Genomic DNA, 23,633 nt, shown 5'->3' on the forward strand with positions numbered 1-23,633 from the left:
TATTTAAATAGTTAGTACACGATGTCATAAATAAATCACGTAATTGATGATCACGTATAAAAAAAATTAAATTTAAAAGAATATTTCGAGAAAGTATATATATAAAAATATATTTTTGTCATGGATCTTGCATTCTTGACAATAATTTTAGTAAAAAATTGGCATGAAAAATTACAAAAACTTGTTAATTAATAAATAATCATAGATATTTAGAACATTTCCGGAAAGCAACCGAGAAAGCACAATTATGCGCCATTTTCTTCTTCCAAGTTGATTTCTCCGGGCCGGCATAATGTCGTGTACTCCAGCGCGGTTTGACGATCGCACCATGCTCGTTAATTATGATAACAATGAAAGGAACTTACCGAGGTGTAATGTGACGAGGACGAACAAAAGTAAACCGGAAATAACTCGCTGCGGCGTCGCGTCCATTTTTCGATGATTCCGGCCACTGCGGGTCGAGCCCTCTTTCTTTTCCGTTACTGCTGCGGACGGTGGTGATGATGGCACATGTACACACACACGAACCACACGCGCGCACTTATATTCGATCTGCAATTCGAAAAGAACACCTCGAATGAGCTAATCTTCGCGCTAATCTTCCTCATGCGGACAGACCTCGTCAATCACCTCGATGATCTTTAATTTTCAAGGATAACTACGATACGTTTGCCAGTGTAATTTAAATTTTTAGTTATTATCGATGATCATATGTGAATTAGAGAAAACCTGCTCGATTTGTAAATTAAGGGAATTTATCGCGAGGTATTTAAACGTCAGAAGAAAAACCATGGGTCGGCGACGAAAGATTGTATAGCGATAGAACGATCTGAAGCGTAAGAATGTAACATCGGAACAAGTGCCTCTATTTTAGATTTAGATTTTTAAACAATACGAGAAGGATATTTGGAATGCGCGAATAAAAAGATACTGATATAAGTCGACGAGAAATTCGCAGCTCTTGATGCGTCTCAAGCGATGCGAAGTCACGAGCGACTGTTCAATACGCACGAGGAGCGATCGACGAAAGATCCGAACAAATCGATGGTAACGATCTACCGGCTGAAAGCCGACTGAGAGAAAATTCGACGTCGCGGCGTCGATCGCGCGGCACACCTTTCTCGCGCGATCACCCAGCTCACAACTCGTGTATATACGATCTACCGTTACCCGAAGATCATACTTGTGGGATACAAAAGCCATACGAGAGTATCTTACAACACGGAGAGTTTCTCTATATATAACGATCTCGGAAATTTAGTTCATATATATAACTTGAGAGTGCGTATTTATCTTGTTACTCATTAGCTCGGTTTACATTTGCCAATGCATATAGGCTCTGTGGTTTATTAATAAGCGCTTTAAATTCATTTTCCTTCCATATTTGCGTTTTATATCTCACATTATTTCTTCTTGCGTTGCTCTCGGTATGTCAGTTATGCTGCAGCAAAAGTAGAAAAAATAAAAAAAAAAACTAATTAAAAAACAGGAAACATTTGAAATTATTAGTCGCCGAAGACACTTATTCATGAAATCGCGTAAAATATATACCTAAGAGAAATCGGTCTATATTCACATCATAAGGTATGTTCAAAGTGCTTTGCAAGCATCCGTTGAAGTATATTTCGTAGCTGCTATGTGCTGCGGCAAACAGGAATTTATGTGTTAGCGCATCTGGCAAACAAGAGCTCATGCTAACATGTTTGGAAAGTCTCATTACCTAAATTTACTTGCCTTCCACGATATAGTACGTTATGCACCAAAATTGTAGGAAAAGAGAGAGAGAAAGAGAGAGAGAGAGTTAAGTGTAATACAAGTCAACGATTAAAATGTCATTGGTGTCGTCAAAGAGCAATTTATTCACGCGCTGTCTTCCGTATCGTTTCGCGACATGCATATTATTGAATTTCGATAGATAATGGAAGCAAAATGTAATTAATAAAAACAGTTTATATGGCCGTTTCAATAAACTATACAAGTTCGAGGATAAAATTTTCCACAGTAAAAAATTTTTTTTTTAACAGGTTAACGTAACGCGTAACATTCGTGAAATTTCGAAAATATGAAATAAAATAAGATTCACGCGATTCAAAAATCTGTCTCGTATTTTGGAACTCGATGTAAAAATTACATGCACACGAAAGTAGGGTCGCGTTTTAGAGATATATTATAAATTATACTTTCTTTCTTTTCTTCGCAAACGTCTCTTTTTATTTTTATACACATGCATCGAAGCTGTATTTTAAATTTATCTTTCACGTTGTTTAGATTTTCGATTTATCCTCTGGACATATCAGGCTTTTTAGCTATCTAGGAAAAACAACGAATGCAATATCGCTCAAATGCATATCGTACCAAATATTTCCTGCTATGTATCGTTACGAACATATAATCTCTTTCTATCGCTCGATAGCACACGCGGTATAGACACACCCCGCACCCCGCATTTTGGCAGCGTTTCAGTCGGAAGTAATTTCCATCTATCGCGATGCATTTCTCGAAAAAAGAAGTTTATTTCGAATGATCGTGAATAAAAGCGTTATAAAAATGCACATGTAAATAACGTGATGTTACTTTGCTGTTGCACGTAACTTTACATCGCGATAAAAAAGTTTCAATTAATGTATCCAAGTATTTTGCAAACTTTCTCACATAAATTTTTCGCGTTAATTTTACTCGCTTTCTTCGTTGTAAAACAGTGAATATTTTTTTATCAATTTATTACTGTTACCCATGTAGGGTTTGCCGAGGTAGGTAACGTGGCCATTGTTTGGTGCGTTATCGCATATCTAAAGTTAGACGCCATATAAATTCGGCCAATATTCGGCCAAAAATCTTGTCACCAACGTTGGTAATTCTAATCGAGGCCGATATTTGGGTCAACGTAGATGAACCTACTTTGGCGTACATAAATAAAGCCAGTGTTTGGCTCAAGATTGGCCCATCGAAGAATCAAAAGTTTGGTTATATCGGTTGCCAATCTCGCGCGATGGTTAAGCTCCACAGTTCGGCCACCTTTTGGCCAATCAGCTTTACTTATATCGGGGTACTGATATATGTTCGAGATTGGTACGATGTTTGGCCAAGTTGACCAACCCTACATGGGTATTCTCAAAATTCTTTTTCTATTTAATACCTAATTCTTGGTTCGTATTCTGTCTAAATCTGAATCAGTGACTATTCACTGATTCAGGTGTTTAGAGAGTTCCGTTTCATATTCTTATACCTTTGTATTTTTTATTTATTATCAGAAATGTGTGAGATTTCAAATTTCATCAATGTGTCATATAAGTTGTCTCTTTAAAAACTCCAGTAATTATACTAGGAATTACGCGTTTTTTCTTGACTATATTAAAATTAATTATGATATGCTTTCCATCATTATGATACTTATATTTCTCACGAATTTATTAATTACGACCATATAAATGTTACGATATTACTTTAGTTTCACGAATTTCTCATTACTGCAATGAAATGTCATGCAATCGATCCGTATATACACATATATATATGTATGTATATATTCAGCAACGCTGAATCCATACATTTATAAAATTTTGTATACGTGTTCGGATATATGTAACTGCTTACAGTTACTGGAATGCTTTAAGAACTCCACGCGCACCAATTAATTTACGCGCCTTAACATATTACCGTTAAGTCGTTTATGCAAGGATACAAATCATACAAACCGGTAATTTATTGAGAATTTTGTATCTTTATCGCGATCGCTACTTTTTTCTACACTGACAACTTTATACGAGAGCATGCTAAATGCTAAATTGTCACGCAACGATCGTAAAATATAAAACCGCTAAGAAACTTAATGAGCAGTGTTAATTCTCTATGTGACATTAATATATCTCATATGCAACATATAAAACATAACTGAGACTATATTTGTATAACATAATGTGCACTGTTAATAAAGAGCAAATTAAAGGAGAAAGAAGTTTAGCTATAGAATTTATTCATTATGGATGCATAATCCTAACCAGGCTTTTGCGAAAATTAATTAAACGTTATTCGCACAATTTTAGACATCATGCTAACAATCAAAATCGAAAATTAATATATACTGTATTGTATCATATTATTTGGAATACCACACACACACACACATCACGCGATCACTCCTCGATTATTATCAAACCATTTTCTTCTTCTTAAGAAGTTAAACAAGAGGAAGAGAATATCCATTTCAGTCAAACTATTTTTTTGAGAATGCTATAATGTAACACATGTATGTATAAGTTTCCGTCATCGGTAAAATATCCTCCGAAACGAGATAATTATTATTGCATAATTCCGACGTTCCGTCACGAATGCGATACCTCAGTAGCACAACTCGCTTCTACCAGACCCGGAATAACTGAGATTCACCCTCTTCGTGCCGTCACGTAACCGACCTTTCCGCGCACATCGGTCCACCATTATCAGAACTATTCTTACGTTCACCGACATCTCTCTTCGCGCACACAGCACATCGTACGATGTGAGTTCGCGCTAATTTTCACCTGCCGACCCAACCCTTACGATCATATGTACATCCCTACGATATATCATTCCGTCACTCGACGGACTCCTGGCCGCCCTTCGCCGACGGTTATATCACCGCGGTCGCGGCGCGCTCGGGTGGTGTTCCGCGGCCTTATCTCGCGCGCGCGTTATCCTCTCTCACCGAGGCCCCAACAACCCTTTCTGACCTGATCAGCCACGCATGGCGCGACAGCAGCAGCAGCGGAGCCGGCGCCGAGAGGCCACCACACACCACGGTACCACCACCGTGGGACGCGCGTTTTCGTGGATGTGGAAGGACTGACGGTGGCGGTGGCGGCGGCTCGGCACTACTCGCGCCGCTCGGGAGCGAGAGTACGCGTTTCCCGGGACATGTATTGGCGGGCAGGAAAGCTCCACCTATCGCGAGGCCGAGTGGGAGGGCACAGGAAGACCCGGAGCTTGCGCCCTCCGGCTGGCCCGCGCACCAAGCACAACCCCTTCCTTGGCTTTTTCCCAACTTTCGAGCTTGCGGTGCGCCCTCCTCTCCTCCACCCTTGTCCTATCCCCCCGCGACCCTTTTCTCGCCATCGCTCGCGCCGTCGTCATTACCATCGCCGCTACCATCCTGCAACCCCGCGCGAGCCTTTCGCCTTTCTCTATCCCTCCCGAGAGCCCCCGATCTCTCCGCCGCGCCGCGCCGTTGCTCTCTTCTCTCCTCTTCCTCTCCACCCATCCTATCCGTCGCCGGCCGCGACGGGACTCCTATCTAATGCGATACAGAACACCAAACGGCGAAATTCGGACTAGCAGCAGCGGACCGCAAACACGGAGTCGAGGAGTTTCCTCCATCCGAGAAGCGCGCGCGGGGCAAAGGGTATACCCTTTGCGGAACGCTCGTATAGATTGCGTCTTCTTGCGTTAGGTACCTCCGGACCGTTCCAAGCACAGTTCTTGTCCTCTGCCCTTTTTTACGTTCTATGCGCGCGCGAATGCACCTTCCTATCTAATCCGGCTGAATTTCGGGACATTCCGACCGCGCGCGTTTGTAGAGAAGTCACTCTGCGTAAATGAGTCACTTTCTCTTGTATGAAGCAGACATCCTCCCGTTCTCCTCGCGTAGGTTTTTTACTTTGCAAGTAAGGTTGAAACGTCAAGAGTTAGACAACAGCGCGACTTTCCAAGATGACGAAATCTACAGTGAGTATGCGTCTCCTCGGAAACTCAGCGCCATTCGACGTATCTTGCCGTTGCTTTATCTTTGTTTTGTAGGTACATATGCCTTTCTGCATCTACTACGCCTCTGTATCGAGCTTACTTTGTGAATAGCTCTAACATATCTCGAATAAAGGAACGGAAAAATATTTATTCTCGTGGAAATACTGATTTTTTCGTTTCAGAATCAAAATACAAATCTCTTCCTCACTATTCATTACAATTGTATTTGCATACACACGTATATGCATCTGTAACTCAACGGTAATAATTGATTTTCCTTGCTAAGGTTCCATCGCCTTTGTTCCATCGTAAAAAGTTCGACATCCACTGATTCATTAAACGTTCAGTTTTTCGAGTTAAGATGTCTCAAATCCAATATTATGCTTTAATAGCTTTAATCTAAGTAATGCAGCTTATCAAATAAAGAGAAAGGAAGAAAGAAAGAGACAAAAAGAAAGAAAAGAGAGAGAAAGAACGCCTTTCATTCTATACAAAATCCCATCACGATCGTCATGCAATTCTTTAATATCCTAAAGATTAATTACGTTTGAAAATCTCGATAACGTCAAGAAATTATAATAGTTTTCAAGTTATAAACGATTAAAGTTGGCCGCGCAGAATTTACACGCTTATATCCGTATAACTGTATTTATACCGCAAAATACAAATTACAATTTATAGCATTTTTCTTTTATTCTAAAATTTTTTACATACCGACAGAAGTGAAATTCTAAAATGACGACAAAGAGCCACCATATTTTTGCGACGAGATTAAATTTTATTTTCCCGATATATTAAAATCGACAAGAAAAATTCTTGATTTATTAAATTTACGCCGTTTTATTATCTGATAAAGATAATAAATCAATGATAAAATTTGATAATGACAATAATAAATCGCTTTAAAATTTTTTTCTTCAAATGAACGATAAAAATTTTAATGATCCGATAATATACAATCCGAGCATCGAAGTTAATTTAGAATACAAGAAACAGAATATTCGGCATACATTTATCTCATGATACGTTAAATATTACTTGGCCACGATACACTAACAACGTATATATATCTCTCGACAATTATACATAACGTATAACGTACTTGTATACGCAAGGTCGCCGTGCTATCATTCGGACATCGACACTCGAACTGTTCCGCGCGTATAGTATAGCGTTATCATATCATCTTTTGAAACGCAATCACAGCGAATACCGAAAATAAACGCGATCACGAACAATTATAGCGATTGTCGGCCCGCGCGGTAAATTAATTCCCACGATTTGTAGGCGTGTCGAGGCGACGATTATCAGAGCGGTTATTTCGCGCGGTTTACTCGTGTGAGGTAGGAACCGAAGTGATAAGGAATGGAAATTAGTCTGTTGCTTCCTGATATTTACGGGCGACAATTATTTCCTCAGCGAGGCGAGGCGAGGATTCGAATATATCTCGCGTAGTGAATTTGCGCCGTTGTAAAATGCAATTTACCCGCCATTTTTCAATTGAGAGCGCGAAGCGATACACGAATCATCAGATCCAGCTTTAATAAGTGACGGAAAATGATACATCAATCATTTGTCGATAATACATGTATTTCGCGAGATTTACGCGTTCGAAACGTACTGCGTGCAACCGTTGAATTTTCAATTGTGTATCTTCGACCAGTCCATTACGTCTTCGTTAACTGTTAATTTATTTTTATTAATTGTATGATATATATATCGCAGTCGGAATGAACAGGATATTCGGCGTATATTTTATTTCGCAGTAAGTTAAACATGTCGTGGTACATACAACACACTATACAATTCGCGCTTCGACACTCGAACCATCAAGCGCGAGTCGTTCCGCTTTTCGTAGCATTATTAGGTATCCCTCGAAGCGCGATCGCGAACAATTAGCGAATATCAACTAAATCCGCGCGACGAATTAATATACCCGTGATCAACGATTCGTGTGCACGGAACGGATCGACTTCGAGCGTCACGACGGCGACGCTTTTAGGCTACGTTCGGAAACGTCACCCGAGTGAACATACACACACGTATACTCCCTTCTCCTTCTATCTCAGCGAGTTAGAAGGAGAAGGGGGTATACCATGTGTGTACTAATAAGCCCTATCGCGATTAATTTCCATATTTTGATATTTGTCAGAAATCAGAAACATAAATCTGCCATTCGTACATAAATAATTTTTTTTTTTATCTGTCACCATTCGGTAGGTTTATTCGTCGTGCTAATTTAGGAAACGGCTCGTGTATCGAGTGAATTGTAATTAACGCGGATCGTACTTGCTTATTCATTCGTCGTAATGCCGTGCAGTGAAGTGCACGTCGCATATACGATTAACGTCAGGAGTGCCGTGCAAAGTGCCGTGCAATTATCGTATTCTGATTATTAGAGCGCGCGATCGTAATTAACTGTGTTTTCGCGAGTGTTGTGTGAGTACAACGAAGAAACAGCAACGGAGGTAGATGGAGGCTAGAAGAGCAACGGTGGGAAGTGAATGGTTCGTTATTTATCGATCATTACTTGTTATTTGGGAAAAAAAATCAATCGTAATTATTTCACGCGTATAAAATAATCGTATATTACGCGCGTGAGTATTATTTTTTTCAAATGTCAATTTCCCCGAATATTGCTATTAATTCAGACACATTTGTATTTGAAATAGAAAAAACGTATGCCGTGAGATCTAAATTGAATTTAATTCTTTCTGAATTGAATTTTTCACATCACAAAACAGAAGAATGTTTTATAAATAATAAATATCGTTCTAAATATATTTCTAATTGCGCGATGCAGTTTGCAAAAATATAGACGCGCGCGAGCCTCTCGACGATGAGACACGCGCGTGCAAAATACTAGCGATAAGTACGTCAACAGCTCTTTCGATCGCTCGTGTTTACGCGCTTTTTTAAGTACGTTCGGCCGCCGATACGGACGGATAAAATTATTGCTTTCGACGGGTCAAACGACACTCGTGGACGCTGTACTCAAAAGGCTCGTAGAAAGCGCGGTGCCCGGAAACGATGTCAATGTTGCCGTGATTTACGCATATGAACGTCTATCTCAAAAAGGCAAACGAATTGTCTCACGAATAGAACGTAGATATGAGAGAGAGAGAGAGAGAGAGAGAGAGAGAGAGAGAGAGAGAGAGAGAAATCGAGGAAGAAAGACTCTCGCGCGAGGGACATATACCTAGTTTGTCGCTTTCACCGCGTGACACGCATAAAAGGCGCTATATACTATTTTCGATGGTGCTTCCTTCGCGCGCGATCGCTCTCGAGCGATGAACGTTGTAATCGCGTGTTGTATCGACATAAAAAAAATAACGTTTTTGGGAGATATCGGGAAAATAACTCACTCAAAAGTTATTCAGCTACTGCGAATAAAGCTCGCACCTATGCGACAAAACTTGGTGTAATAATGAACTGGAAATTGCACAAAAAGTCTTTTTTAATCATTTCAATTCTCAGTTCTGCAGTTTATCTTATACAGAATATTCTAAAAAATATAACAGTAAAGGCTCATAAGATTAGAAATCAATCAAAGAAAGATGGAGCGTGGAGCCGTAACAGCCATCCTGGCTGAAGTAATATTTTTCGCAATAAATTCTTTACGCTTTTTAAACAATTAAATAGTGTAGGTTTAATTCCGAGTAGGAAAAGGTTTTTAATGTTCCAAGAGACAGCTGTGTTTCAAGTCCGACAAATTTGCGTCGCGCAGTCTATTAAGTTGGAATATATGTATATGTACAGTATGTACATTATATACAATTCGTTAATTCTTTACGGAAGTATAGAATATATGAACACCAACACCTTGTTACGGCTCCACGCTACATCTCTCTTTGATTGAATTCTAAAAAATGTTTGTTTCATTCCGATGTCGTTTACATTTAAATTTAATTTAACTGATTCTTTCGATCTACTAAAAATGAGCTATGATGGAATCACGGATAGATTAACATCGCTAAGTCGAAAAGATATAATATAAAACTAAAAGTATATAATTTCCAGTTAGAATGGTATATAACAAAATTAATAGTTGATACACGTCTGATACATTTTAGCATTTAGGAAAATAAAAATCTAGACAATTCCTCAAAATCGGCAGATATTTAATTTCACAAAATATTTAAAAATATAAAAAACATAACTTTTACCTTTATATCTTCAGTTTTCCACATATCGGCACAGATAAAAGTATGAAAATGTTTTGCAATAATATATTTATCAATAAATGATATCAAATGTCAATATATAAATATATAAAGTGTAGAGCTGACACATCAATACATTGATGAGCTGACACATCAATACACAATATGATGTATCAGTTCCACACTATTACCTATACCTATGCATGATTCTATCTCATCTCATTTTTAGTAATTGAGAACAGTTATAAGTATCAGTGAAATTAAGTTTTAACTTAAACAATGAAAATCTAAGATAGATCGCAAAACTGAAAAGATCCGACGTCCAATGTCACACCAAAGTGGGTCTTGATCGTATCGTAAACGAACGACACCGTGAAAATTTAACAGGACAACGATAGAATCTAGATATATGTCAAACTTTCTGCAACCGCGTTAAACAATCGCATTGGCAGTTTTGCTAATACCAGTGCGATACCGCATCAGCGGGCCGTCATTGTGTGATTTAATTAAACATTTCATTGCGCTCCAAACGACATAGGCAAGACAGATATATAGATACGATTGAGAGAATATGACCGTATGCACGTCCATCAGGCGCGCGTGATCGCTTCCTGGATGCAATAGGGAAAGAGAGATACGCGTTTAATTAAGAATTTAATTACGAAATTGCAAAGTAGGAATATTTCAATTATATTAGTTTGAAATGTTGTCGCGTCGCGCCAAACTATCGCGAACTTCTGATGTTCTGCAGCTTTTTATGACGTCACGATCTAATTCATCACGATTACATTAAAAGACCTTTTTTCTCATACAGCAATTACACGAAATGTACAAATGCAAATTACACGGTAATCCCCCACAAACATTTAATGATAAATGCACAAATGCAAATAAGTATGAATATAAAAAACCCCGTTTTTCTCCGTCAGATATTCAGAAATAATGCACGTCTTAAAAATATAATAATGTAGCATTCGCACGTGATCAGTTACATCATTTTTTGCCACGGCTGGATCTGGGTAAAATATATTATCCGTAAATAATATCAGTAAACGTAGCAATAATTTTGAAAATATATACAGAAAGATATCTCTCACATGAATCAGCTCGTAGTAAGCTCTTTCAAAGCATGATCTATACCGAGGCGTCTCGGGCCTGTTCTTCCTATAAAAATGTTTCATTTTTCACATTTACTTCTTAGCGACAGCGAAATGGCATCGAATCGTAGATTCGGTGCTCGCGTTACGCGGGCAGGCTGAAAATATGACGGTATTTCAATGAGAAATGAACTTCTTGCTCCGTAATGCCTTGGGTAATGTATATATTCCCGTTTTGCTGCTTCGCCTCGCCGCGCCGATTCGTTCAAGAGCGTTACGAACGCTCTCCCACGCTTCCTCTTCCCGTCTTCCTAGCGCACTTTCTCTTTCTCTTATATTCTCGTTTATCTTTTTCTCCTATCGGCCAAACCGTCACGTGATTTTCTACTTTTTGTGAACTTACGCTCCGTATTACCACTAAACCAGTGATATCGATCCTATAGCCTTACGATATTCTTTGTCAATATTAAGAATGAAATCTATGATGCACACTTGTGTCCTGCGAACTTGCATTGACAGGCTGATATTTCATATACGACAAATTTTTTAAGCATATGTTAATTGGCTACAAAATAGAAAAGTTCTCGAGTTTCTAGAAGTCCTCTATCTTGTAGCCAATCAATACGTTTGAAAAATTTGTCGAATGAAATATTACCCACACACTTTTTATGTATTTATTATCGATCTCGCCTTTAATTTGATAAAAAGCTACATAATAATTTCATATATACGGGATTCAAAGAGTGAATCTTTAAATATCAATTTAATCACTGTGTCATTTATCTGGGCGTTCATTACTGACAATTCTTAGTGAATCAATGAACAAATTTTAGAATTAAAATTAATGGAAACTTTTTTATGTATCACGCGAGGTTCTTGCTAACTTGCAATTAAAGAGAAATTTGTCTGCATTAATTTTGGAAAATCTATTAGGAAACAAAAGTAACTTCCTCATGAAGAGTATTAAGTATTATTCTCGCGTTTCTGATATCTAAAACGAACGAAATTCGTATAATCAATTCTCCGAACGAAATAGCGCGCCGCGGCTACACCGGTATACCGCCGCGGTTAATAAATATCCCGACGAATTTTCGCGCGAATTATGGAATCGTATTAAGTCGTATCGGGTTTCTTCGAAGCTCGAGAGCTTTGAAAGTCCAAAACCTGTCCCGGGTTTCCCCGCGCCATGGAGGTACTTCACGCACGGGCGCGCATACACGCCGATAAATTCGCAGCACCTTCTCTAACGCGGACCGCGTTATTCATGGTTTCGTAAATTCGTTTCCGCGACGAGAAAATCATATCGTCATTTCGCCGGAGTCGCTATTGGTTTTACGCCGAGAGAGAGAGAGAGAGAGAGAGAGGGAGAGAGAGAGAGAGAGAGAGAGAGAGAGAGGGAGAGAGAGAGAGAGAGAAGAAAAAAGTAATAATGTACCCACTCCCCGGAGATCCGCGTTTCCGCGTCTCGACGTTCCTCCTGTTCCCTTCCTCTCGACAATAGGCGTCAAGCCCGCTCGTGCGACGAGCGCCGAGGGTACGGGGCTGAATTTCAAATTAGTCGATCCCACTCCGGCTGCGATTCCTTCGTAGAATACACCGATCTGTGTACCGGGTACACAGGGTGTTTCAGAAATCCTGCCCTTGATTTAAACCCTCAACCGATTACGTAACGCTCTTGGAGATCGCTCCCCAGCACGAATTTTCCATATTTCGTGCTTTGGAAAATGTATTAATCATGGGATAGGGTGAGAATTGAATATTTCTCTTTAAAATATTATTAACGCGCTTCCAACCTCCTGAGCTCTGTTTTGCCGGAAATCTGGCATACTTATAAAATTTAGACAGAATTAATTGATTTTATCAAATCCACGATTCAATTGAATTAAACACTAGTATAATACTTTATCGTTGCTTTCGCAATATCTTTATTGTATATTGAATATCATATACACAGCATAAAATAAAACAAAGAAATAGAGAGTGCGTGCTTTTTAAATTACAGAAAAATACTTTGAGACCACGCTTTTAAAAATAGTTTAAAGAAGAAAAACCCAGAGAATCATGAGATGTTAGATATAACGTGATGTTATAACATGAGATATCTCTCCGTCCTTTTCATGGACATTTATGTGCCAATCTCTCGGTTATTTCGGAAGCTCTGCGGAAGCGAAACGATCGAGCGGACCTCTCTAAAGCCGCCGAAGATAGGAAAGAAGCGTTTGCCCTATACGAAGAACGAAAGTAATGGGGTCGCAGATCGTAGGTCAACGCGGTAAAAAGAAACGGATCGAAACGAAGACACCGGGGGCGGGAGCGCGCGGTACGGCAGGACGCACAATTAAAAAAAAAGCTCGAACTGCGGCTTTGTGCCGCACCTAGCCTACACACGCACGAATCTCGTAGAGCGAGCTCCAAAGCTCCCCTCGAAACCTTTTGTCTTATTTTATTCCGACCTCTCGGCAGCGAGGAGGTCCATTTCTCCCGGCCGTCGTCTGTGTCACACACCACGTATCTCCATTCCACCTGCTGTTGATTTTTTCGCAGCGCGCGTCACGCGCGCGATGACAAATCTAAAACGACATTTCGCGAAGGAAATGAGACGAGCGCTTTTCACGCGCTCACGATGAGTTTCGTGCATCTCTGTCTCTCGATTTTTCTCGGCTTATGCACGCGATATGTTTGCGAGCGACTATATCTCGAATCGGTGTCATAAGTCATAAGAGACCTTTGAATATCGACTTAGGAGAATAATGCTCGAATGAGAAAATATTGTAAGTTACGAATTCACTGAAATTATACAAAATGTTCCAAATGCCATATGTCAATGTTTTTCTTAATAAAAATGTTGTAAAGCGATTAAATTATAAGCAATCAAAACAAATTTTAAATTAAAGTTTTAGAGATGTAAATAAATAATATTTCAATCTTATTTATCTTCATGTAAATTTTATGTAGTAACAGGAAATCTAAATCTGACGCCTCCTCTTTCTTCGTTATCATTTAACACTGAAATCATCTAATACTGAAAATTAAAAAGATATGTATTTCCGCTTTAAGAATAACTCAATTCACTTAAAAAAAATTACAAAAATATGGTTTGATAATAAAGTATAGATTTTGTTGATATTATAATTAGTGCTGTACGTAAAAAACCTCGTCGAGAAAAAATAGGTATACATCAGGAATTATTATGGCAGAGCATTTGTGTGAAGTCACGGTAAAAGTAACACTAATAATCGAGCTAATAATCGATATGGCGTTCCCCTTTTTTGCTCGGGGCCATCGCTATTGAACTGTCAATTTTCAGCGGTATGTTATTATGAGATTATTACGAGATGAAATGACAATAAATATTTAATTTTATTAATTTAAAGAACAGGAAAAGAAAGTAAACGCAACACGAGAGAGATATTTATGTTGCCTTAATTAAGTACGATAATGAACTTACCTAAATGTCTAAATGATTCTCGTGACGACGGAGAGCAAAACGCTGTTAAGCGTAATTTTCGCGTTCTTGTTTCACGAGTTTCGCCCCCGGTACGGTGCGGAGATGCGCCCGGTATATTGTGTCAGAAGTTTAATATCTTCCCAAGGGAGGTCTTTTGAGCTAGCTACTCTGGCACGTGACCACTGTGGATTTATACAATAGACTCTGACTATCAATGTAACTAACAGCCGAACGATCTACCTCGAGCAAAAAACAAACGAAGACAGAAAGTAATTTGAGAAAAAATCTCATATACTGTTTATAAATGTAAATATTTAATTTGAATTTCAAATTTAGTTGTACATAAAATGTACACTTAAGATATACGTTAGCAACAGAGTTCCTAAAGTAAATTTAGTAATTTTGAATTTAGTAAAATTCCTTAATGCAAAAATTTTTAATTATTACAAAAAATTAATATTAATAAGAAACTTGGGATGTATATTGATTTTAATTTCTTATTGAATTAAGTACTTCATAAAATCGAAACTGTATATTATACATTGTGTATCTGACAGTTATACCGAAGAATAGCGGCAAATATTATTTTTCACTCATAAATCATAAATAATTTTCTTATTTTATTTAATTTTCTTCATTAATTATATTATATCAATATGAATAAATATCGGAAAATGGAAAGTAATATAAAACTATTCTAAACTCGTAAATATATCTTGTTTCTGTAGATTATTCCTTGTTGTAAAAGTTCGTGAATAATATTCACATATATATATAATGGGAGGCAAATAAATATACAATATATACATATGCGCACGTAAGCTATATTAAAAAGATAATTAAGGGGGTAAAAGACAATGAACGCCCCGATCGAAACTCGAGGCAAATACCATTGTGCTTTTCATCCTTATGTGCTCTTGAGTCCCTTTCTTTGACTTTACTATAAACGAGCGCAGCTCTCCCGTCATCGTGAACGAACGTGATTTATCGATATCGACAACAATTATTTCGGAATCACAATTCGAGATTCCTAGATAATAAATTGCGTAAGACAGATGTAAAATACATAAATAATTTTTTTATATCCCGAACGAATGCCCGGACTAAATCATATTTCAAAGAAACTTTTATTCAAACTTAGATGATTATTTATAGCCATCTAACAAATAAACGTAAACGAAGATATATGTATTTATGCGGCAACATCAGTTCGATAAAACGTGACCGTCATCCGATTTTTTAATTCGGCAAATGGCAAAAGATACTGCCGAAGACAAAACGCATGCTTTCAATAATACAGATTTTTGTACTAAAGAAATATCTGCAAATATTAATTACGTGCCGATGTTAAATTACCTAGCGCAATTCTTCTTTGCATATTTATCTGAGAAAACAGCTTCGAGTATACTTCGGGAATAATTACTTTGCCCTAGAGCGAAAGCTAAAGCTAACAAGGTCCGTAAGTAGAGGTAACAGAGCGATGACGTCTCTAAGGATTCGAACGGTCAACGGAAATCGAAACTCCGCGATACATTGTCAGCGACAGCCTGATCAAAGCATTACGGAATTTAGAAACAAACGTAAAATTAGCCGTACCATATTACAAGTGACAAAATACTGTAAACATATAAAAAGAACTATCTCAACATCTTGTCTCATTATAGCACATGCTTATTAATAAATGTGCTCTTATCAATAAATATATTGCACTGCATAAAAATTTTCAAATTTTATTGTCAATTTTATTTTTCAAATATAAATTGTGTGTAATTGATCTATTGTGATCATTTGCAAATCAAAGCAAATAATGAGCATGTTTAATTAGACTAGTACTGCGCAGCATAAGTATACCTTCATTTATATTTAATTTACGCCTACAAGTAAACAATTCTACAAATATTCGTGCATGCGTCGATTGCATTATATACGCGTGAAATAAAGTATTATTTATTATATGTTTTTGTATATTCGCGTTATTATTAACACGAGACATTATTAAAATCGAAAGACTGTAAGAGCCAGTTCATTATGCAACAAATACAAATTCAAACTCGCGATAGGTTAAAAAAAAAACATCAGTAATTTTATTTTCAACGGTTAACATTTCACGTTAGATGCGTCACCGGTGAAAGTTCGCAGACGTTCGCGAGGATGCTGCCTAATTAATTAAGATTGGTAATTCGCGAGGTACGAGCGGCTCGTTAATGCGTCCCGCGTTATATAACTAGGTGCAAGGTAGGAGATGAGATCGTAGGTTTATTGATTCGGTTTTCTCTCCGCGGTGGAGTTTTTTCCTCCCTCCTTTCTCCGATCACCCTTTCCCGCTTCGCCCGGTCCTTATTCTACCCGTTACTTTCTGTTGTGCATCCACCACCCTCCCTCCCCCCTCCCCTACCCGTTCTCACTGTTAGAAGTAGGACGCCAATTTTCGAGGGCTTGCCTTCCATCTTTTCGCCGATTTCTAGACGATACGAAATTAGTCTAGTACGTCGCTCTGTTTTGTAAGGAACATCCACCACGTTCTTTACAAAAAATAATCCCTACAAGGAATAATACGTTTGTATTCTTCAATTTTCAGATATATGAATAGGTATAAGAAATGTTAAAGTTACATATTGACATAATCTATTGAGCCATCTCATTTATCTTTTTTTGTGTATTGCAGATGGATTGCACAAGATTCACGACAAGGGAATGTTTTAACTCGCATTTGCGAACTTTTACCCAACGCTTACACAACAATAGTATTTTTGCTACTCTGTTAGTATCGCTTATTCCTTTGTGTTGCTCTTAAGAAGAATGTAGCACAAAAAAGTGATTACTCGCGAGCGATTTTAGGTATATTTCGTTGCTGGATGGTATTCAGATAGCGAACTTAATAGAACTATTATTACGCCGATCAAAAGCGCCGTATAGCCTGAAGTCTTCCTCGCGTAACAATTCGACATTATAAAGGACATTATAAACTTCCCGTTTGCTACTTTGACGTTATACGATGCCTTTCTTCCCATTCACTGCGCAGTCTATTCTGCTTTCCGAGCTACTTATTAGATCCTTCGTCCCACTTAGAGTACAGTTTTATTAACCATTTCCACCTGCCTCCTCCCTCTCCCCCCTTTCCCCAGCCCCGGAGGTAAATTCAATAACAATACGAGCACCATAAGTTCGATCTCGCGCGTACCAATTTCTATCAACTCAATACACATTATACCATCGAAGACGGTATCTTTTCCTTTCACTTCTCATCGATCTGAAAATGCTTCGCGAATTGACACAGCTATATATATCGCGTCGTTATCGTAAGCAACAGAAAAGTGTTCTCAGAGTAAGACTGAGCCGAGAAATATTTTTTGTAGATTACATAATTTAATAATATACACGGTGTTTCGCTTCAAGTTTCGACGCCGTATTTCGTGAAAAGTACCTTAGAATTTGAAAATCATTGAATATATATATATATATATATATATATATATATATATATATGTACTAATTACTTTTTCTTCTAGCCTGTTGTTTCATATATTATTTTTCTTGTCTTTAAGATCAAGATACGGGACCTCGAAACTTGAGGTGAAATACACCCTCTGTAATACATTTCCGCCGTTTCAGAACTAAAGAAACGGAAAACGAGAGACGATTCATTGGAACGCGCGTTCACCGAAAGCGCATACGATATATCCTCTTAGAAAATACACATACGTAACAACGGTCAGAAACAATAAATGGTTTCGGGAAGCCAACGTTGAGGGATGAAGCGAAGGGAACATCGAGAGACAGAGCGGAAGAAATGGCGCGGGAGCGGATCCCGCTGGATGTTACGACGTATAAGGAGTAACACGATATTCCCAATCCGGCGCGGAAGCTTTAGAAACGAGATAAAGAAGGGCTCGCGAGTGCAATAAATCCCCGGGTTTCCTTCGCCTCCCCTTCCCCCCCCCCCGCCCCGGTTTCGTCGGTCGGCCGCCACCGCGCGCCAGCCCCGTCGTAAAACCTCGAAGGAAGCTGATGTCGACGCTTGATCGAAATGAATTTACTGTTTACTCGTGGCCGCGTCGCCGCCTCTGCGATACGATTCAAGAGTGCAAGCTATATGAAATATAGCCCGCGCGCGATATACCCCGAGAGAGCCGCGGTTTAAAAATCATTTCCCTTTCCCACCTCCCCCCGCCCGGCCCCCTTTCCCTGCCGGCTATATCGATACCGAAATGTGGACGGCAGCCGCGGAATACGAACGAACTGAAATGAACGTGTCGGGAATTAATCTCCAGCCGGCTTCCAAAGCGAATTGTCTCCCCGCTCGTTTTTCTCCCGCGGTTCCGCAGCTGCGTAGCGAAAAAAGCCTCGATGTTCTCGCGACAATCAACGATACGCAAACTCGCTATCTCGCGCGTTTCAAGAGCCTTCGTCTTCCCTGTCAGCAAAAGTCAAAAGTTAAAAGATATCTGCTTCAATTTCGAAAATCTCGAGAAATTTAGCTTACGAATTCGAAGGAACCGTCTTCGGAAAGATCTTCCATATGTTCTGAGACGACTTGCATAAATTTCTCTCTCTCTCTCTCTCTCTTTACGTGCATGCAGCAGTATCACCGTCTCCGGTTTGTATCTCTGTGTTTGTATCACGCGAAACTCGACGACCGTGCGCCGATAAAAAAGGACTGACATTTGGCGCTAACTACGACGTTAACTGCCACGGGCCGTCGCTTCGTGCACGCATTCCGGCTGTGATTGTGGTTCGGTGATCATCGTGCTTCTCTCTATGGACTTAGTATCCATTCTCACGTCAGTTCCACGATCGAACCTTGAACTTTTCCTATAGTCCGACCCGGTATTTCAACCCGCTTTTTTCCAACTTCGGTAAACAAGTTCGGAGGTTCATTGAACGAGATGATGAATCGGACAAATGAAATCACAACGCGGTCAATTGCACGCCGAGTCAAAATACAAACTACCGCGCGAATCAGAATAACGCGATAAATAATAAATGATTTCTTTCCCGACACTCTCGCCCAGGGAAAATAAATTCTACATTTAAAAAAAAGCTTTAATAAAAAATTTGAAAGATAAAAATTGACGTTAGTATTACGCAATTACACATAGTTTTTATCTTTTCTAAACAATCTCTCTATGTTTGTATCTTATCTGCGAAACGAGCGCTTTTGCAAAACGAGATAAAAAATGAGAGTCGTCTTCTCTAATTAATGTCGTATATATCAATTTTGTTATATATAAAAGAGTCTCGTTTTCTGCGCGCTAGAGGACACCATTACATAACAATAATTCGTAACTTGTTCGCAAAATTGCTCGTTCCCGACCGGTTATGCCCGGGGAATACGATCTTTTGCGCGCGATAAAAAAGAGAGAAAGAAAGGGGAGAAAGAATGAAAGAAAAGGCGAAGAGGAACACCGTCCCTCTTTGCAGTCTGCGGAAGACGCGCGACCTAAAATCGCATTTGAATAAAGCAATTTGTGCACGCGCAGTAATCCAATTCGACCCTCTCGCTAGTTTTCGCTACGCGGAAGCACCGATAAATCAACCAGTTGCGCCGCGGCGCATCGGCCTCAGCACGCCCCTACGATGTAGCCATATGGCTTAATTTCGTTCGTAGAGCGTGTGGTACTTCGAGAGGCCCGGGGGGGGGGGCGGGGAAAGTGTTTTGCGTATGAACGGGAAAAGCTGACATCGCGATGCCGCGACCCGCCGATTTATATCCGCTCGATTGCCAATAACAAATGATTTCCGCGATATTGCATTAAGATCGAGGCATAATCTCTCTCGGCCAGTTTGTATTCGTTTGAATTACGTTACGGGCTCGGAGATCGAACTTGATCTCATTCTTATCTCGCTGAGATAGAAAGACCTCTTTGGGATATTTGTAAAAAAGTTTCTTATTACGGAAATAAGATTCGTATTATGGCAGCTTTGACAAGCCGATTGTATGTTTGTAGACACTTGGAACAGTCGAGATTTATTATTATTTATTATTAAGTAAATAATATTGTACAATTAGCGCCCTAAGATTTCATTCATTTGCAGTGATTAAAATGAGAACCGGTCTTCACAAAGTCAATCAATTTGCTCTTTAATTAAAATGAGAAATCGATGAAGCACTTTATCAACTTTAATGCGAGCTCGCATCAAATAATTTTTCACATATACAGCGTAAAGGCGAAATAATGTATTTTTCGTCTCGATCCTCGGATTCGCATCTCCCCGATTTTTATTTTGGACAAAAGACAACGGAGTGCCCACGGTGAATGACTAATTTAAACCGCGTTTAAGGTAGGCGTCTCGCTACGTGCTATAGTCACGTGACTGTTTGTAGGTTTTCACGTTCAGAAATATATTTCAGGCAATTTTTGCTAAGGGAAAAATAATTTTATGACGTATGGTGTAAAATTTCATACGTGACAAAGTATGTTACTTATTCCAAATTATGTGATTTTTCTCATTTGACTCCGTTTTGATCAGCTGATCATGCGAATCGTCGAAAAAGGTTACAGGTAAAGTTACATCTCCTTTTCGATTGAATTTTGACGCGTACTGAGAAAGGGTTTCAAAACGCATGACAGGGGTGTCAATCACTATCCACGTCGGCTAAGAAAGCCTCATAACCTGCAACTACAGTGATTAGCAAGCGGCGTTGCCAAGTCTTTCCAACTTCGCCTCGACCAAAAAATGTCTGCTCGATTACCGCATTTTCACTAAAATAAACTAAAAAATTAGCAGCGAAATCTCCGGTAAACTATATATATTTTATGGTCGCATCGGATTCTTCGAAATCTAATGTACAAAAACAATGTTTTTTCTCACTTCAACTGATCGAAAAATGCGAAAATATGTGATTGAAACCGTGATAGAGCCTTCTTTTTCTGGCCGTCTGTATGAAGTAATGCAAAATTTGTGATTTTCGAGATCGATTTTCTAGAGTAAATAGTCGGTAAGGAGCCACAGAAAAAATCGACCGCAAAGCTGATCATATAATTATATAATACATGCCCTGACGAGACGACTACCTTAAGTTTACGCACGCTGATGATTCACGTAACGGCGCGAAGCGCGTACGGACGACGTGTATACGGAGCGGCGCGTCCGAGGCTGCGCAAAGCGCCGTTAAAGGGGTAATCGTTATAAATCGTCCGTTAGAATGTCCCGAACGCCGCAATCCTCAGGCCCGCAAGGAGATTGATGGATCGTTACGTCCGACTGATAGAAATAAAACGTCCATTTCCCGCGTCATAATTGTCCCCCTTGCTCTCTTCCGCACGTCCACTGCGGAGCCCTCGATAATTTCGACGCGGCTGTTTATCGCGACGAAACACCCCGCGATCTCTTTGCTCCGCGAAATCATCCGAGTAAGCATTCGCACGCGCGTATAAAATCCATCTATTTTTCGGATCACGCAGACTAGAAGAAATTGTTTATTCGTATAGCACTGCAATATCGAAATGTAACGCTGCTGCAACAATTTCGCGACGTGGAGACGATAACATATTCGCCGCGCCGAGAGAACAGATAAGACGGCAAGAATCACTAAAAGTGGATTTACCGGTAACTCCCCTCGAGACAAAACGGCGTTGCCGGAAGAAAGTTCTAAACGCGATTTACGAACATTATTTTACGTATATGAAACTTTTGATCCTCGTGAATGCGTGTTCCGCATCTCGAGTACGTTGGTGAGTCGTCGCGAGTGGTTAAACGCGGACTAAACGCTCCGTAATCGGAGTAAAAATGACACATGTAAAATTTACTACCTAAACATCACAACGGAAGAACGAGGCGAGAGGAAAAGACAGAAAGAGAAAAAGATAGATAAAAGAGAGAAAGAAAGAGGGACAGAGAGAAAGGGAAACAGAGAGAGAGAGAGAGAGAGAGAGAGAGAGAGAGAGAGAGAGAGAGAGAGAGAGAGAGAGAGAGAGAGAGAGAGAGAGAGAGAGAGAGAGAGAGAGAGAGAGAGAGAGAGAGAGTAATTCTCCCCTGAATTTCGCACAATTCGGGATTCCAGCCCTGTTCGGAGCCCGTCGATAAACGCCTCGCGGGAGCGAGAGTTCCCGATGTGGAAGCAGGAAACGAGAACGTAAAGTAGACAGTCCAAGGCAGGTGAGACAGCTACGCTATACGGAGCAGCGCTAAGAAACATCGAACAGCCAAGAAAAACCAGAAGCAGCTTGTTGTTTGCGCTCGCGATGTCGGTGTACGTGTTCCAGGTGTGTGTGTACACGTGTGAGGGTGCGGTGCGTGCGGGTGTATGCATGTGTATATACGGCGTGGAAATGTGGCGGGTACGCGAATCGTTCGCGCGGCGTACCCCGCCGGACGAGGTGAGAGAGTGGCGGTCGAGAACATCCATTCAGCCGAACATCTAGTGGGAAACCAGCTCGGCGATCGCGAGACGTCGTCACGGCCGCGGCACGGTCCAACTTCCGACTTCCGACGGCCGACATCGCGGGAAAGTGGCGGCCCTTCCCCCCCCCCCCCCCCCCTCTCCGGGAAAAAAGAAAAAAGAGAGAGATAAAAAAAAACAGACAGAACGTTCGCTCGCGGATGACGACGCTCTCGATCCATCTCGAACGAAACACCAGAGGAACAGAAAACTGGGAAACAGAGAGACAGAGAGAGAGAGAGAGAGAGAAAGAGGGGGGAAGCGGAAAATAAAGAGAGGAAGAAGAAAGAAAACGGAACAGAGAGAGAAAGAGTGACAGCCATCTCACCGCCCGCGCCACAGCTCAAAGCAAAAGCACTCACTAAACGTCACGGGAAAGCACGGACAGGGAGGAACTGCCGATTGGTGGTGGTGGTGGTGGTGGTGACGGTGGTGACGGTTGGTCAGTGTCGGTCAATTGTTGGCTGTCTACGTTCAACGGGGCAAGAGTGTTTCTATAGGCCTGGGACGTGCTTTTCGATAACCTACAAAGAGCACTGGCTCCTCTGTCCCTGCGTGTCGTCGCGGTACACGACGGTCGCCCGCGTAGCGGCCCGGACCCGACGTACGCCGTGGTGCCACCTGACAGACTCCGGGAAATTCGAGAAAACGGCATTTCTCCTTCGGCCCATGCGCGAGAACTTTAATCGAATTTCGGCGTTGCAGCGCCGCCGACAACGGCGGGGGACGGCCTCGCTCCGCTGCACGTGATCGACTCCGGGGATCGCGAGGAAATTTGAATTTTGCCGCGCGCGCGCGCGCGCGCGACCGCCGGTTTCCCCGAT

The 23,633-nt window shown here is 40.3% G+C and overlaps 1 protein-coding gene across 7 annotated transcripts in view; it reads right to left on the minus strand.

Moving 5' to 3' along the window:
* The window catches only part of LOC143896393 (protein Skeletor, isoforms B/C), a 71,571-nt gene that overhangs the window by 46,553 nt on the left and 1,385 nt on the right, over positions 1 to 23,633 (minus strand). For 2 of the 7 annotated variants that reach the window (XM_077405301.1, XM_077404561.1), the window contains exons 1-2: positions 1,012 to 1,082; positions 366 to 552 (exon numbers count right to left, since the gene is read on the minus strand). In XM_077405301.1, coding sequence (XP_077261427.1) covers positions 366 to 432 — 67 coding nt within the window. In that variant the 5' untranslated portion in view covers positions 433 to 552; positions 1,012 to 1,082. The other 5 variants (XM_077406127.1, XM_077409131.1, XM_077406864.1 and 2 more) reach the window with 5 other exon arrangements.

Source organism: Temnothorax americanus, unplaced genomic scaffold (genome assembly GCF_048541705.1).
Source record: "Temnothorax americanus isolate GAGA-0224 unplaced genomic scaffold, ASM4854170v1 Scaffold1, whole genome shotgun sequence".
NCBI classification, from domain to species: Eukaryota; Metazoa; Arthropoda; class Insecta; order Hymenoptera; family Formicidae; genus Temnothorax; species Temnothorax americanus.